Here is an 18,805-nt window from a genome sequence, read left to right as displayed (position 1 = left end):
ACCCACTTCGTGATCAGAGCACTTTTAGCAATTTGGCACTGCGTCGCTTTAGCTGACAATTGCGCCGTCGTGCGGCGCTGTGCCCAGAAGCCGTGGCCTCAATTACCGGCGGGCACAGGCCCGCCGCGATCACGCTCCGCGCCGGCCATTGAGGCTTTGTGGTCTTCTGCAGGCTTAAGCTTCCCCATGCGCCAGGTCATAATTTGTCGCAATTGCGATCGGGTGCCCGGATTTTGTCGAGGCCTGCTGTATGTAACCTGTAACACATTTACCTCCTCCATTTGTGTAAGACCTCTACATTATCATTTCAAAACTAGGCCAATTCTGACATTTCTCACACGCATTTAAAAAACAGCATTTTTACCCCAATGGAAATCTTTTTTTTTTGTTTTTATATAAGCATTTTTTACTATCTGCTTAGTAACTCTACAAATGACTAAAGAGAAGTATTGCATTTCATAATTTTTTTTTTTTTTTTAATACTTATGTGTATGCAGCATCGGTCCGATGCTGCATCTGTCCCCCGTTGGCTCCAACACTGAGGACCAAGCGATCAGAAGCACAGCCCATTGCTCGGTTCTCAGAGCTCCCCGAGGAGAGGGCTGGTGACTGTACCAGCTTGTCTGCCCCCGCATGCTCACTGGAGCACTGGGCTGTGGAAAGGTGCAAGAGCAGCCAGCTCAGGGTCTCAGTGGCTCACTGAGAGGCTGAGCATGGTGCCAGCCCAGGCAGGTGAGCGGATGCCAACCATATGGTCGTAATCTTTTCCGAGCCTAGATCAGCTTGGTGACTTCAGCCCGCTGTCTGCTGAGAACGGGTCACAGTCGTGCAGAACTCCTGTGGTTCATAGAAGTACATCCAAACTAGCTTTGGCTGTACTTATCCTTTAAGTTGGCCATAGATGGATCGAACTTTAGCTGACTCAGTAGGGACCGGCCAAATTTTGATCCATGTGCAGCCACTGCGGTTGAACAGAAGTCGATCTACCTTTCGAATTGTGTTCACCCGCCATGTCAGATAAAAGCAGCTTGACTGTCACTGCAGTTGTGATCTGTGTATTCAGACAGCAATAGTGCAGCATACTAGCACATAATGCAGATGAGGGGGGGGGGAAAAATAAAAATAAAATGTACAGCGCTTTAAAGATATTTGCACACACACACACACACTTTGGAAAAATAAAATCAGACTTAACACTGCATAATGTAACCAAGTAAAACCAATACTCACTCTAATATCATTTTCTTTAATATCAAGCTCCGTTCCATCTTTATACCGCACAGTATAAAGTTGCGTTACAGGATCAAATACCACAATCAGTACTTCATAGTAAAGGCTGCTTCCTGGCCATCTGCCCATGACAGCGGATCCATTGTCAAATTTTTGACTTGCCATTTTGAAGCGATTAAACTATAAAAGAAAATATAAAAAAAAGTCAAACGCCATAAAAAAGAAAAAAAAACTCAAACTGTTAAAAGAACACATTTTTCATGTCAACCATTTACAGTGCAAAGATTTTTGATGCCCAGACCAAATTTAGCAGCTTCAGAAAACGATGATCATATTAGGAATACTTTTTCAGTTTATCAGGTGTGAGAACTAGGGGGACACACAGCTCCTGTGCATTCCCAGTTCTCTGCTACAAGGTGAATTAAAGGAACACTAAAGGTTCGTTTTTTATTAGATCAATTGATTGCTGTAAGCTAGAGCATTTAAATATCACTTACCTCGTTTTTCCTTTTAACCTCCAAAATACAGTAATTCAGGTTTGAAAATGCCATTTTCTGTCACTCCTCTTCTTGCTTTCCACCAGCATCTGAGCCGTTTTGCATGGTGGAAAGCAGAATGTGCTCACCCCCTCCCTATGACTACAGCCCTGCGTGAAGATGCTCTCTTATCCCTCACAGGCATGGAGGCTAAGCCTAATGGGAACTGTAGTTCCCATTAGGCCGTGATGTAGCAAGAATGAATGCGCACCGCAAACCAGGAAGTCAGTGAGAATAATGATTCAGGAGCGCTGGAGGTGAATAAAACAGTTCGATTTCAACAGGTATCAAACTAGTTATAATGCAAAACATTACTTTTTACTTTATCAGCTACTGTCAGACTTTAATTTAAGAGGAAAATATTTTTGTCTTTACAACCCCTTTAACATTCTAATGACATGAAGCATTTTTAAATCACTTCAAAGTGATTCTAAAGGAAAGATTTTTTTTTTTAAACATGTTATACTTCCCTGTTCTGTGCAATGGTTTTGCCCAGAGCAGCCCTGATTCTCTTTTGGCTCCTCCCCCCTGCCGAGTGAACCCAATAGTAAAAACTCAAGCCGGGCTCTGGGTTTCCATTCACACAGAGCGTGGCTTGGCCTCATCCCTGCTCTCTTCTCATTGGTACACTGGCCATGATAGACAGCAGAAGGAGCAAATAAGAGACCCATTGCTCTGGCGCACATTGCTGAATCAGGCTCAGGCAAGTATAAGGGGGAGGGAGCTGCACACAAGTTTTTTTTTACTGTAATGCATTAAGGTAAAAATCCTTGAGTCCTTACAACCATTTTAAAGGTGTATTGCTGTGACAAAGCTTCAAGTCTCTCTAGTGTGAGCTTACATAAAGCTGAGGGCTCTCTACATTTCTAGGCGACAATGCCAATCACTAAATTGGTCTCGATGGGAAGGGGAGAGAGTCACATGCTCCTCCATACCCCATAAATACCAATAATTTGTTCTCTACACTACAAGGGCTAAATTGAATGGCAAGGAACCAGAAAGTAACTAAAGGAAAAAAACTCAGCGTAGACAAACTCTGTAATAAATGCCAATCATAAAATGTGCAGGTGCATTATGGGCTTCCTTAACACAACATGCACACAATGCAACCTTTTGGCTAGAACTAAAAACGTTGCACAATTTTTTTTTTAACTGTTCATCAATTTTCCTGAAAATGAGAAAGTGAATCTTAACTGAAAATGACACAAAACCACATTGACAACCTACTGGCACACAGGGGTGGATAGGATTTTAATTAAGTCAATTAAAATCACTAGTAAAATAGCTTGATTTAAATCATAATTTTTAAAGAGCAACTGTCATCTCTGACCAGCAGCAGCTCTTCCAACAGTCACATTCACTTTAATGGGACGGCTGATGATGCGGCAGTGACACAACAAGGTGAGGGACGTGGTGGCAGCAGGTGAGTGGATGCCCGCTAACAGGCGCTGCCATGATGGATCTAAAATGACAGGTGCTCTTTAAATGTAAGGACTTATTCTTGCTGGTAATTAGAATCTTTAATATTTGCAAACAAGGGCGCTGCGGTGGCTCAACGCGATTGGCACTGCGCTGACAAGCCATTCACCTCTGCAGCTAGGGGTTCGGATCCCGGTCTCGGCTACATGTGAATTGAGTTTGGTGGTCTCAGCCCGGCTCCCGGTGGGTGTGCTATGCGAGGTAAGCTTGTGCTTAGTACGCCCACCCCCCTCCCACAAAAACCACTACACGTACACACACTCGAAATTGGGTTAACATGCACGCACTTTGACCACGCGGTCTCTAAAAAGAGAGGCAAAGGACTAACGGGGCTGGTTGAGCGGGCTAGATCCTCTCACTCCCTTATAGGGAGTCCCTCTGCCCCGTTGGGCTTCAAAGCGGAGCAGGTAGGGCGGGCTTTGTGGGAGGACCCCCTCACACACCCGCCATTGCCACCCGGGGCATGGAGAAAGGTGGCAGATTGCCTCTGGGGGAGGCCTGCCTACTCCCAACTCCTACAGTCCGGCTCCGTACACGCACAAAATACACTTTAAAAAAAAAAAAAAAAAAAAAAAATATATTTGCAAACAAAATGAATGTTCCCTACTTAGAAAAATAAGCTGTCAGGTTAGCAAAACCGCGATATCAGAACAGATTCAATCATACGGTTTGTAGTGTACATAGATTTGCAAAACAATGGGATAAAGCAGGGGTCTCCAAACTTTTCAAACAAAGGGCCACTTTATTGTCCTTCAGACCTTAGGAGGGCCTGATTGTGGCCAGCGGGGGCAGAAAATGTCCGGGCCCAGCACCGGTGAGAATAAATGTGGCCTCAGGGTTGGTGGTCAGTAGGAGGAGGAGTAGGGCCCCTATTATTTGGAGGAATAGTATCCTATCATTGATATCAGTAGAAGAAATAGCGCCCCCTTGTTGGTGTCAGTGGAGGGAATAGTGCCTCGTATCAGTGGGAGGAATAGTGCCCCAAGGGCCGCATAAAGGCTAGCAAAGGGCAACATCTGGCCCTTGGGCCGCAGTTTGGAGATCCCTGGGATAAAGGAATCATCCTGAACTTTGTTTTATCTCATGGTTACTGTGAAATTGTGTGAAAACCTGCACTGCATTGATGCAATCTCAGCTTGCAGAGCGTGGATTCATTGAGTGAGTTTACTAAAAATGTAAATATTGCAGAATATACAGCCTAATGCTACATAACCAAGCTCCATTTCATGCTGAATAAACTAAATTATTAATGTATCTTAAATAGAAAACCACCTTTTAGATTTTTACTCCAAAAGCATTTTATTAAAATAAATTTGAAAAAAAAATGATTTAAATCAAAACAAAAGCAGATTTAAAATAAAAAAAATAATTGATTTATATCCAACCTGCTGGCACATGACAGCTAATCAATCCCCACTTCATTTAACCACATGTCAGTGATTTAATATGAAGGCTTTTACAAAATATCACGTCCTGGAAACTGCTTGGACACAAATGACAGTTATATTCAGAATGCAAAGAACAACCGTTATTTACTTTGCAGGTGCACTACAAATAAACATTGGATGCCACTAGGTTTAAAATATTGTAAATGGGAAACGGTTTCTAAGCTGGCCACTTATTACATACATTTTGACCAACTCCTAATGAACCAGCCAAAATGTCCTGCTTGGTAGCCACTCTCCCGCCCAACATGGAGGCAGGCAGAAAATTGTTATCTGAACAGCAGCTGCATCCAATCACACAGAGACACTGTTGATGTAGGCTGACAGCCCAAGTCCCAGCTTTCAGAATTAGGCCCTTTCACACGGGCGGACCGTATGTCCGCTTTTTCATCCATCCGTGTGCGGATGAAAAAGGGACATACATTGGTCCCTGTGAGATTGCGGGTGTCAGCGGATGAACATCCGATCTCGCCCGCTTCTGCAATGCTCCGATTCTGCAGACGGAGGAAAACCCTATTTTTCCTTCCGTCTGCGGATCGGATGAACATGGACATACGGTCCGTGTTCATCCGATCCCCCCATAGGGGACAGCGGAGAAAAGACAGGGCGGTCCCTGCACAGTGTGCGGGGACCGCCCTGTCATCCGCCGGCTCAGCTCGGATAAACGGAGTGATCCCCGCTGAGCAAGGGGAGGTTCACGCGGCGGATCATTACTGATCCACCCTGTGTGAAAGGGCCCTAAGGAGATTCATCCACCTGTGCTTTATAGAGTGGATGGAGGAATATTTCAGACTCAACAATAATAAAATAAATAAAAAATAAACACTGCATGGCCAGCTACACTTTTATCAACTCTGTTATTACACCAGGACTCAGTACTAAGTGCAGCAGAGGACTCGAGATCAACTCATCCAGAAATGTTGGGGATTCAGAAGAAACTTTTCAATAAGTTTTAGTGGCACTTTAGCGATTATCGTTATATTTTAGATTTCACCAATGACAATAAAGCTTAAGTCAATAACACATTAACGCAGGAACACACCACGTCCCGCCAAGCTCGCGCGCAGAAGCATACGTGACAAGTGCAAGCATATGAAAGCTGTGTTCAAACCACACGTCAGGTATGGCCACAATTGGTAGAGCGAGAGCAATAATTCTAGCCCTAGACCTCCTCTAACTGAAAATATGCAATCTGTAGAATTTTTTAAACGTCGCCTATGGAGATTGTAAAGGGTAAAAGTTTGTCGGCATTCCACCCACGAGTGTGACATTTTTAAGCGTGACATGTTGGGTATCAATTTACTCGGCGTAACATTATCTTTCACAATACAAAAAAAATAAAAATTGGGCTAACTTTACTGGCGTCTTATTTTTTTAATTAAAAAAAAGTGTATTTTTTCCCCAAAAAATGTGTGCTTGCAAGACCGCTGCGCAAATACGGTGCGACAGAAAGCATTGCAACGATGGCCATTTTATTCTCTAGGGCAGGGATAAGCAATTAGCGGACCTCCAGCTGTTGCAAAACTACAAGTCCCATCATGCCTCTGGGTATCAAGTTTGTGGCTGTCAGAGGCTTGCAATGGCTCATGGGATTTGTAGTTCTGCAACAGCTGGAGGTCCGCTAATTGCATATCCCTGCTCTAGGGTGTTAAAATAAAAAATATATATATAATGTTTGGGGGTTCTAATTAGAGGGAAGGAGATGGCAGTGAAAACAGACAGGGAAAGCTCCATTAGCATTGTGATTGTATGGTCATTCCAACAGCCATCATAAGATGGCACCAGATCACAGAAGGGAGCATAGGCCTGCAGAAGGCCGCGGCCTCAAATACCGTCAGGCGCGGCCCGACAGGATCGCGGGGAGGTGGGGGCGCACAGGATACCCCAGCTGTGCTGCCCCAGGTTCGCCAATTCTAGTCGCAATGGCAACCGGGATTGTCGAACCCTACATTAAGGTTTCTAAGACACAATAGAGGGCAGTTGAAAGTTCAGGCACACCTCAGCCTTCCAGAGGGCATTGTACAACACCCCATAAATATGAAATCTCAGCCAGTGGATGGACATCTACCACAAAGACACACCATTCTTGCCTGATCTAGTCAAGAAACTGTTGATTCTGCAATTTTCATCTCATGTCAATGGACTGAGTAAGGTCCAATAAGAAAGGAACATGCCAAGATAAACAATGGGAGCCAACTTATTGTTCAAACTCTGAGGCTCTCTTCGCACTACTTCGTAAATCAACTAAGGACAAGAATGGGAGTGCAATGCATCTCAGTACTTTTGTTAGATCAATGAAGAAAAACATTTCAGTGAAGACAAAACAGCAAGTATTTTGTAGCGTCAAGGAGGATGCAGACATGAAAGAATTTAAGACCAGTGACCACCAAAAAGGCCTAGTTGTTACTGACAACTTCTGTGCACCGGTTAGGATATGGATACCAGAGATTGCTGTATTGGGAAACGGACTGGCAGCTACAGATAAACAATTCTTCTTTTAGACAGGCAAACATAAGGCCCACAGTAAGAATTGATGTACATTTAAAGTCACTGTCATGAGACAAAGTGCAGGGGCTGTCACCCGCTGTTTGCTTCCTGGAAATACAATTTTCCTGTCTGTGTTTGACTTGATTAGGGCCGAAACAACTAATCGATTATGAAAATTGTAATCGATTATTTTCATAATCGATTAATCGGCCAGTAACATAATGGGGTTAAAAAAACTAAAATTAGCCCTTTATAGAACAAAAAAGCAAATTGCTACTGTAAATATTACTTTCACTGTCCCACAGCAAAAAAATGGACCCCTTACAGTAGCAATTATTTGCTCTTTTTGTACTTGTTTTTTTAACCCCATTATGTTACTAAACATCTCAGGCCTGGGTTCACACCTCTGTTTTTTGCAGAAACACACTACAGTTCATTTACATGTTTTCCTATGGGACACGTTCACATCCATGATTTTTTTTCAGCTGCTGTGTATTTGGAAAGGGCAAGGACTTTTTAACCCAAAAGGTGACATTTTTTTTTTTTTGGTTCAATATACTTCAATGGAAAAGCTGCTTAGAAAAGCATGTAATGTGTTTTTGCGGCAATTTGTGTTTTGTAATCTGCCCAACAAATTGGCCCAAAAAAAATTAAAAATGCAATTATTTTTTTTAAGGCTATTATCTGATTAATCGAAACAATAATCGGCCAACTAATCGATTATGAAAATAATCGTTAGTTGCAGCCCTAGACTTGAGTACTTTTGAGTCACAGACCGTGATCAAGCGTGCTGTAAACGAGTGTGTGGCAGAATTCCTCATCTTTTTACTTGTTCGGTGTCAGAGACATAGGGCTAGATTCACATAGCCCGCCCTAACTTTGCGGCGGCGTAGTGTATCGTGTTTACACTACGCCGCCATAAGTTAGAGAGGCAGGTACATGATTCACAAAGTACTTGCCTGCTAAGTTACGGCGGCGTAGCCTAAAGCAAGCGGGCGTAAGGGCGCCTAATTCAAAATAGGCTGAGGGGGCGTGTTCTATGTTAATTTGTGTTGACCTGACGTGATTGACATTTTTTTGTAACGGCCCATGAGCGGTCTACCTACATATCCCAGTGTGCATTGCGGCAAGGTACGCCACACGGGCCTATTGGTTTCGACGTGTACGTAAATCCCTATTCACGACTTACGCAAACGATGTAACATTTTCAAATTTCGTTGCGGGAACGACGGCCATACTTAACATTACTATTCCAGCTATTTGATGGAATAACTTTAGGCCTGATAATGCGTTACGTAAACGGCGTATCTGTACTGCGTCGGCTGGGCGTACGTTCGTGAATAGGCGTATCTAGTGATTTACATATTCTACGCCGACCGCAATGGAAGCGCCACCTAGCGGCCAGCCTAAATATTGCACCCTAAAATAGGACGGCGCAAACCGTCGTATCTTAGATAGGTTTAAAGTGGTTGTAAACCCTCGGATACAACATTATAGAAAAAATTAGCACATAACACAAGCAGCTGATCGCTGCATGTGAAAGTTTACTCACCGCCGTCATTAGCTGTAAATTATTTTTTTTTCGTTTTGATGACGTCACCGCGCTTGCGCATTGTAGCCCCGCAAATCCGGCCATTTGAAGCTTGCCGAGTTTTCATCTACATTTCCGGCAGTAAATGTGAGCGAGCTCCATGAGCGAGCTTCCCCTCTGTCCTCAGAAGAGAAGTCTCGCGATGTTACAGTCCTCCTGTTTCTGAAAACTCCTCCCCCCGTGTGACTGAACAACACTGCAGCCTCAGACATTTGAGCGAGTATATTGGTTGCCGTGGTAACGGCAATCCAGATCGAGGCTTGGTTACGGCGGTACGATGCATGCGGAAGATTTCTAACAGAGACCCAGTAAGGGCGGAAGTGACATCAGAAAGAGAAGCAATGAACAGGAGCTAGAATGGCGATTTCTATACCCGGAAGCATTGAAAAAAAGAACGCTAGCCAACAGGTATTTGCGGGCCTCGTTTTTTTAAATAATAAATGTAATAAGCATTGCAATGACCTTGGCTAATAGAATAACTAAAAAATAGAAAAAGTAGCCAAGGGTTTACAACCGCTTTAAGTGTATCTCTGTTTGAGAATACACTTAAACTTAGGTCGGCGCAGATTCCGAGTTAGGTCGGCGTATCTACTGATACGCCGGCCTTACTCTTACGGAATCTAGCTATTAGACAGCATCAGCATACAAGCCAGACATTCTCAAAGGGAAGTGAAGCATTTTTCTCCAATGACAGTTGTCATTCCGATATATACCCCCTGATGCCCAACGTGCAGCCCCTTTGGTACTTGCTGTGTGGCCTGTGGTTCCCAGTAGTATATAATGGGAGGATTGACTTGTAAAGGGGAAATAGCAGTGAACTGTCCTAGACTTAAGTTAACATGACCCCCAAAGTTTCTCTTCTGCAACATGTCTCCAACCAAACCTGTATCATGTCCACAGTCTCCTCTGGTACATCTGCAATGTGACAGTCTTCTCTAGCATTACATATACTGAAGGTTATGTGTTGCTCTCATCAAGGACCGCAGTAAAGCGCACCGCATCCCCAAACTGCTATATAATAAAGCTGCAGTAAATAATCAGCTGTCATTTTTTACTACATACCAGGTTATAAACGTTATTCTCATTTTTTTTGTTGATGCAGCCAGGTTAAGATGTATAAAAATGCATCTGAGAAAATGAGATGTACCTCGGATATCATGCACATTAATCTGACTGTGTACACAGCACTGCTGTCATTGTTTGCACTGGCAGCTTTTATCACCATCATTTGCATGTAGTACGCAGGTGGCAGTCATGGCAATTATTTATTCAAATCTACAGCTAATTCTAGCAACAACAACCTATACAAAATGTAATATCACAACAGCAGGAAATGTAAAGGCCAAGTCCACCTGACTAGGTTACATCCATATTTAGGGTGCAACACAAAACATGGTCACATTTCCCAACCCCAACCCCCACCTGCACAGCCACATCATTCATTGATGGGTGAAGGGGGCAGAGTCTCATTTGCTACATCCACAGAGGGACTTTTTTTTTTTTTTTGTAAAACTTAACTTGAAGTGTACAAAAGTACACTTCATTCATGTCGCTGTACAGCAGCGTAATGCACTGATGTACAGTGTAATGCGATAAAAGGCAGCACAGCTCCAGGCTGCCTGCATTGTGAATGGGACACACAGAAAACACATTTTCTGTGTCCTTGCGGTGCAGTAAAGCGCCTGTCACTGCACACAATGTGTAAATCCACCCACCAGCAGGTCCATATCTCCATACAGACCTGGGGGAGGGAGACGAGTCTGCGGGGACCAGTGCAGTGCACATGTGATTCACTGATCGTGGCTGCAATGCTCTGCAGGCTCAGATGCAAAAATGCATAACAAATACACATTTTCTTCTATGTGTGTGCATTTACTAAATATGTCTTTAAAGAATTTACTTGTTCCTGCGCTCAAGTAATATGAACCCCATAAATCTGATGAAAGGGGTCATGTTTAGGGAGAGGAACGCTCTGCACAGATGCCCTCAGATTGTTACCTTACAACTCAGCCAACCTTCTTCCTCTAGAGCTACAGTAATTACCAAAAGATGATGAAAACCTAAGAGTAGGTCCATTTGTAGCAGTCATAGCTGGCATACAGACCTGGAAGCATCTCTAAGAAAATGAAAGTAAGTTTAAAAGTGACACTAAAGGATATCCTCCTCATACTACAAAAATCCTCCATACACATCCAGTATTTAATGGCCCAGTAAACTATTATTCATGTAAATGTTTTACTGCTTTTTTTCCTCCTTGTAACATCCTTCTTGAGCTACCAAAACTCTAATTTTCCCACTCACGCCCATTCATTGTAACAAGTAGCCTATGTTGGTTGCTGTGTGCACTGCTCTATGCACGCTACAAATCCCACAGTCCATCATCCATCTCAGGAGTAAGAGAGAGTGGCTTGTTTCTACTTAGTTACACCATGGGAAACAAACGTAGCCACCCTCTAGGCCTACTTTCATACTTGTGTGGGTGGGAGCCGCTACGGGACCCACACTTCAACCCACAGCTGCAAGCACCCACACAAAACGCGGGTGGGTGCCATTAATCTGGAAATCGCAGCGGTAGTGCGGTTCCCATGTAGGCTGAGGTTTCTGAAAAGGTGTACAGGCCTTTTCCCTGCGTTTTGCGAGACGCAAAGAGCACACTAAGGTGTGAACTTAGGCTTATAGGAAATCAGATTACAGTAACAAACAAAAAAAAAAAAAAAGAAGATTTGGAGGAGCCTGCGAGCAATAGAAAGTACTTTCAGTTAAAGCAGGGGTCTCCAAACTTTCTAAACAAAGGGCCGGTTTATTGTCCTTCAGACTTTAGGAGGGCCGGAGTAAGGATAGTGGGAGTGGAAAATGTCCTGATGTCCAGCTGGAGTAAACAATGCCCTATATTTGGTGTCAGTGGGAAGGCTAGTGCCCCATCGTTGGTGCCAATGAAAGGATGTGTGCCCCATCGTTGATGTCTGTAGGAGGAGTTGTGCCCTTTCATTTGTGTCAGTGGGAGGAATTGAGTCCTCTTTTTGCTGTCAGTGCAAGGAATTATGCCGCATTGTTGGTGTCAGTCGATGGGATCATTCCCCAAGGGTCGGGTCAGGGCTGGCAAAGGGCCACATCCGGCCCCAGGGCCACAGTTTGGAGAACACTGAGTTAAAGGATAAGTTGACCTTTTTAAAAAAATAAAAATAAATCTTTTTTTTTTTACTGCAGAAAGATAAAGTGCAATTTTTTTTTCAATAGGAGCCTAAAATGCATTGCACCCGTGATCAGCAGATGGTGGGTGCCATACAGGACTTCTGCAGACTTTCAGTGTATATGTCAGCTCATACCGGCATGCTGATACACACCAGTAGGAATAGACAATGAGCTACATAGAGAGCTCAAGAGGGCCCTGGTAGTTCACTGAGAACTACAAGCCAACAGTAGCAAAGGCTGTCGGTACTTGCAGTTTCCCATTCACAGAACTCTATGAATGAATGACGCAGCTGGGTGTTTTTTTTTTTTTAAATAGTGACACCGAGATCGGGGAGAAGATTCCAGGTTTGCGGTCACTAGATGCAGCAGATCGGGGAGATGCTGCAGGACTGGGCACGTGTTACACGTTCCTCTCTAAAAATGGGTAGAACATGTTCCCAAAGATGAACTTATCCTTTAGGAACACATAGGGGTTGATTTACTAAAGGCAAATGGACTGTGCACTTTTGAAAGTGCAGTTGCACTCTGCAAGGGCAGTTGCTCCAGAGCTTGGTAAATGATGGAGAGCTCTGCTGACTTCCATCATCCAATCATGTGCAAGGAAAAATGCAAAAACAGCATTTTTTGACATGTGATTGGATGATGGAAGTCAGCAGAGCTCTCCATCATTTACCAAGCTCTGGAGCAACTGCCCTTGCAGAGTGCAACTGCACTTTTAAAAGTGCACAGTCTATTTGCCTTTAGTAAATCAACCCCATAGTAAACACTATCAGTAGGTCTGACCCTCTCTTCTTACACTTTTAGAGCAAAACTACACATGAAACCAAGAATCCACAATCCAAATTACATCAAGAACAGTGACAAAGTTAAATAGTAAAAGATTGTTTTTTGTTTTTTTTTTAAAACAAACATGCCATACTTGCCTGCTCTGTGCAGTTGGTTTTGCACAGAGCAGCCCTGATTCTCCTCTCCCCCCCCCCCCCCCCCGGTGCTCTTAGCTTCACCTCCCATAGCAAGCCACTTGCTATGGAGAGGGGGGTCACTTATGCATGCTCGCTCCCGAGCCCATTCTGAGTGCCCAATTTACACAGAGCTGGACTTGGGCCACCCCCTACTGGCTCTAAAAAAAACAGCAGTGGGAGGCAATGGCTCCTGTTGCTGTATCCAAGCCATCCAGGAGCAAGAGACCAGAGAGCCTCAGCTCTGGTGCACACTGATGGATCGGGTTCAGGTATGTATTTAGGGGGGGTGGGGAATGCCGGGGAAGCCAAGGGTAGGTTATTTACCCTTCTACACAGAATGCAGCAAGGTAAAACAAAATCTGCCTTTACAGCCACTTTAATTAGAGGCAAAACTTTATTTTCTTTAGATTGAGATAGAATGGAGAATGGTTATAACATCTGTCAGGTTATTATTGTCTGTGCCGCCGTTATGGAGATTTATTGTATCCATTTATCCTTTTTGCGGTCATCAGAGAATGAAAGTAAAACTCAGCAAATTTTCAGTAGAGCAAAATCAGCGTGTGGCTGTTCCAGATAGACAGAAGTTAATTGTTTTTACAACTTCCGTTTCCTTGGTTAGTGGCTGCAGCCAATGATCAGGGTATCCTGACAGCTGTGGGTGCCCCTATCAGAAAATAATGTCCCAGCAGGGTGGAGGAGATTCCCACTGGCTGAAAAAAATGTAAATGCAAACCGTGTCCCACAAACACTGGGTAGCTGCATGTTTTCACATGTGGAAGGGATCCTGGATATCTGACAGAAGCCACCTCAGGAAGTATTATTGTAACCAACACCTCTGGCAGTGCCCCTGATGACAGTGGTTCAGCATCAAGCAGAATGGTGGTTTGCAGGGTCCACAATGAAGTGGTGACTCCTTGGAATGGGTCACCATGAGCCACGCTCTTATGCCAGCGCCTGCTGCCCATCCTACTCAGCCTCAAACTAATCTGCACACAGAAAATTGGCCGCTCAGCACGGGTGACACTCAGAGAATGATTAGCATTTTCTGAGTGAATGTAAAGTGTTCTGTGTGTATTTCCTGCACTGCATTCAAAACACACTTGTGTTTGTGGACACCAGATCTGCGATGTGGTGCCACGTTTTCCGATGCAAAATGCATTTTTAGTGCATCCTGATGCTATATGCTGCCCATACAAATGAATGGGCTGCAAAATCGAATAGCAGGAGAAGATGCAGTAATCACATGGGAACACGTTCCTGAGAGATTCTGGTGTGAACCGTCCTTTACACCAGATGCAGCAATAAAATGCATATGCAAGAAAATTAATGCATTCTGAGCGCAGTTTACACTGCTGTAGTACTTTCCATGTGGGTTTAAAAAAAGCAAAAAAAAAGAAACTACTGCATGTTGCATTTTCCACACAGAACGCACCGAAAATACATCTTAGACCGCTTTTACACAGCAATGTTGCGCTTTGCCTGCAGTGCAGAGTACAAGCAGTTTGCCAAGGATTAATGTCCCACATATTTGGCGTGTTTTCTGAAAGTGCACCAGAAGTCCTGCATTGCTGCATCTTTGGCGCACTTTCAGAAAAAACATGGGTCATATTGGAATGTCAATGGGGAAACTGTGGATACACTGCGGCCAATCTGCAAAGTGGCAGTGCGATAGCGGCCTAAGGTCCCATTCACACCAGATGCAAAGACATGCGTTTTTAACGGCATTCAAAAGCAGATTATCCTCCTATGGGCATAGTTTACAAAATACTACAGTACAGCAAGCTGCATTTTTCTGCACTATAAATGCATAGAAAGGCACTGCAGATAAAAGCCCAAAGAAGAGATGACAGAAGTGCCCTCAAAAGGAAATGCAAGCTTAGGAAGAATGCACTGAAAATGTTCGTAAATAAATGCTAATCAAAAGCATGTCACTGCACATGCAAAAAATGTGCATATGCAGCCCTGTGCGTTTTTTTAAAAATGCATGGAAAGTAGGTTATGTGGTTTCCAATAGCAGAGTTCACAACAGTGCAGTCAGTTCCAGAGAGAGAAACAAAAAAAAAAGAAAGTAGAACATGCAGAATTTTTCCTGCACTGCACGGTACTGGAGTGCGGTAAAATGCATCAAAATCACACCAGAATGCACTGAAACCCATCAAAAATGCACCAGACACAAGTACAGTGAAAAAAAAAGGAGCACACTTGGATTGCATCAAAAACACACATGCAGAAATGCATCCGAAATGGATCTGGGGTGTGTTTTGTGGTGTGAACCAGCCATAAACATGGCATTTCTGATGTGAATGGGCCCTTAAAGCGGAGTTCCACCAAAAATTGGAACTTCCGCTTATCACAGTGGTTCTCAAATACTGTCATCAGGACCCACTAACAGGCCAGGTTTGCAAGATTACTGAAAAACATCACAGGTGATACCATTTGCTGTATTCCATTCTGCATCTCCACAAGGTAATATTTAAAATCTGGCCTTTTAATTGGTCCTGAGGACAGGAGTTAAGAAACCCCACTGCCTTATCAGATTGCTCCCCCCCCCCCCTCCGGTGACACATGTGGCACCTTTCGGGGGGGGGGGGGAGCAGGTACCTTATTTTTTTACAAGTAACCCGTCTAGAGATCGGCCGATTATTATCCAAGTAAGGCCGATATTTACCACTGACCGTGCCCACAAGTGTTTCTCTTCCCTTCTCCACACCCCCTTGGCAGAGCAGCGTGGCGCTTGCCAGAGCCACTGAGTGTGTGAAACCGACATGTAAACTGAATGCAGAGAGAGAGAGGAGCTGTCAAAATAGAGCATTGATGTCGGGGTGAGTGGGAGGAACTCGGCAGCTATCAAACACCAGCCAATGGGATTTTGGACAGGCTGCTACATGTGGCCCTGCCCCCTTTCCCGGCTGGTGTTTGATAGCTGCTGGGTCCCACCCCGACATCACCGATGAATTTTGACAGCTCCTCTCTCTGCATTCAGTTACATGCCAGTATTACATACAGTTACACTATTGGCTCAGTGTCTCACCTGCCAGTGCCAACCAGTGTCTCACCTGCCAGTGCCAACCAGTGCCTCACCTGCCAGTGCCAACCAGTGCCTCACCTGCCAGTGCCAACCAGTGCCTCACCTGCCAGTGCCAACCAGTGCCATTTGTACCAAGGACATCAAGTGTGTAGAAGAGGGACAGGACCAATCAGGTGGGAGTGGAGCATTTGCGTTTAGTTTATGAGAGGAAGGGGGAAAAAAAAAAAGGATTGGCCTAAAATATCGACTGCAAAAATCGGCATTATATATCAGCCTACCCGATTTTTAAATATTGGCATCAGCCAGAGAAAACCCATATCCATCAAACTCTAGTTAAGGCAGTGCTGGAAAATAATGGTGGTCACACAAAATATTGACACTTTGGGCCCAATTTGGACATTTTCACATAGGGGTGTACTCACTTTTGTTGCCAGCGGTTTAGACATTAATGGCTGTGTGTTATTTTTTGCGGGGACAGAAAATGTACACTGTTATACAAGCTGTACACTCACTACTGTACATTGTAATGTCTTCAGTGTTGTCACATAAAAATACATAATAAAATATTTCACTTTTGTGAGATGCTGTACATTTTATTTGGGTACGTTGTCGCACGACCACGCAATTGTCAAAGTAACACAGTGCCATATTGATAAAGATGGCCTGGTGATGGGAGGGGGACCTTCCAGGGCCGAGAGAGCACTACAAATACACATCCAAAATCAGAGCCAATATAGAGACTGATGTAAATGAGCCCACAGTGTAGGGATGATTTCCTGGTTGGGGTTATTATGGGATGGATGCCATACGGTAGTCATGTACTCCTCCTCTGTGTGAGCGCCCCCTGGTGGCTGTATCTCTTCTTACACCTGTTATAGGGTGGGAGTGATATCTTGCTACTTCTCGTCGGATACATTGTTGTCCCCTTCATACATTGTTGTCCCCTTCATACATTGTTGTCCCCTTCATACATTGTTGTCCCCTTCATACATTGTTGAATATTTCATACATTGTTATCGGGTGTTTCCTGACCGATAAAGGGCCCTCGCCCTTGGAGCTTTATACTGACTCTCTAGCGGACTTGTGATGAGAATATTCGGACACTGACAGCTTCAGACTCAGTTGCTTTGCACCCATTACTGCCCCCTGCAGCGCGCTATACACCTTTGAAAAGATATATAACCCCCCCCCCCATATGTGTGTGTAATAAACATATACATACACACATCCAAAACTTTCCCATAATAAGTTTATGAGAGGATCCTGAGCGGATCTCCCGGCATGCCACAGTGACACCCGACCCTCCCCGGACACTAAACAAACACCCAGACAGATAACGATCACGACCGCTTAGCTCCCCGGCGCCATAACACTTCCCCTCACCCCCCGGTCATTACCTGCTCCTCCCGCTCCGGTTACCACACAGCGCCCCCCGCCCGTAACGGTTCCGACTCCGGTTCTCGGCGACTTCTCAAAAGTGTTTCTAGGCGCGAAGGAATCTGATTGGTCGCTGGGAGCTATTTGGAACATGCCCCTGGATAGGATTGGACGGCGCAGGTGTTGTGGGCAGAGGCTGGCCACGCCCCGCGGTCTGGCGCTTGAGGCAAAGAGGAGCGAGAGAGAGAGAGGAGTAAAATGGAGGCGGGAAGTGAGCAGGGTGTTGATGAGTGCAGAGAAGGGCGGGAACTCACCTCACAGCGCCCTGTACTCAGCCTCGCAGTCCCCAGTCACCTTATAAGTCTCCAATAAACGTGCAAAATACACTAAAATACATGAAAAGTGGTTGTGTCGTTCTAGATATGTGCCCACATGGGGAAATGAGTATAAAATAGGAGCCAGAGGATAAATAATAAAATAAAATGTACCTCACAAACATAACAGACTTCTGGCAAGGAGGACTAATAACACGAACATATTCACTAACAGCCGAAAAATATATCTCTGGAGTCCGGACTAGTCCCAAAACTCCAAGGGATCCTTCCATCCCTTTATTTTTCTTTCAACAATATTGCTTCTTCTCCCCTTCTTTAACAAAATCACATATAATATCATTTATTTATTATTATTATTCATTTTTTAAAAACACTTCAGATAAGAATGGTGTACTTAACTATATTTTTTTACTTTATGCTATAATACATATCCGATAAATAAATAAATAAATAAATAAATAAATTCTTCAATTTAGACCAATACGTATTCTTCTAAATATTTTTAGTAAAAAAAAAAAATTCTAATAAGCATATATTGATTGGTTTCCGCAAACGTTATATCATCTACATCTATAGGATCTATTTATGGGCTTTTTTTTCTACTAGTAATGGTGGCGATTAGCGATTTTTAGCGGCACTACGACATTGCGGTGGACAAATTGGACACCTAACTGACACTTTTAATATTTTTTGGGACCAGTAACATTATTACAGTGATCAGGTCAATGTACTAATGAAACTGGCAGGGACGGGGTTAATATCAGGGGCGATCAAAGGGGTTAACTGTGTTCCCTGGGAGTGCTTTCTTACTGTGTGGGGGATGGTTTAACTGTAGAAAGACCGAGATCCGTGATAATACTTAGCAGAAAGACAAGATCTTTATCTCCCCTTCTCACAGAACGGTGATCTGATTTGTTTACATAGGAAGAGCGCTGTTCTGCCTCTCTCGGAACGAGCGCCGGGTTTTGTCTGCCTGACCCGCTGATTGGCTCCCGTTGTGTCCCATCACAGTGGGAGCGGGGCCCCGGCGGCACGTGCGCACCTCAGAGCCGAAAAAAAATCACATACGTGAAATATGTGATTTTTGCACTTAACATGTATGTACTGTACGTGGGGCAGTCCTTAAAGCGGAGGTTCACCCTA

The 18,805-nt window shown here is 44.1% G+C and overlaps 1 protein-coding gene across 1 annotated transcript in view; it reads right to left on the bottom strand.

Moving 5' to 3' along the window:
• Positions 1 to 17,413, bottom strand: part of LBR (lamin B receptor) — a 38,511-nt gene extending 21,098 nt beyond the window's left edge. Inside the window, exons 1-2 of the mRNA XM_040351379.1 lie at positions 17,348 to 17,413; positions 1,231 to 1,410 (exon numbers count right to left, since the gene is read on the bottom strand). Of these exons, the coding sequence (XP_040207313.1) occupies positions 1,231 to 1,395 (165 nt within the window). The 5' untranslated portion in view covers positions 1,396 to 1,410; positions 17,348 to 17,413. The remainder of the gene's footprint in view (positions 1 to 1,230; positions 1,411 to 17,347) is intronic.
• Between the last annotated feature and the right edge of the window lie 1,392 nt (positions 17,414 to 18,805).

Source organism: Rana temporaria, chromosome 4 (assembly GCF_905171775.1).
Source record: "Rana temporaria chromosome 4, aRanTem1.1, whole genome shotgun sequence".
In the NCBI taxonomy this organism is placed as follows: Eukaryota; Metazoa; Chordata; class Amphibia; order Anura; family Ranidae; genus Rana; species Rana temporaria.
Note: the sequence above shows the minus strand (reverse complement) of the source record. Positions and strands in the feature narration are given on the sequence as shown.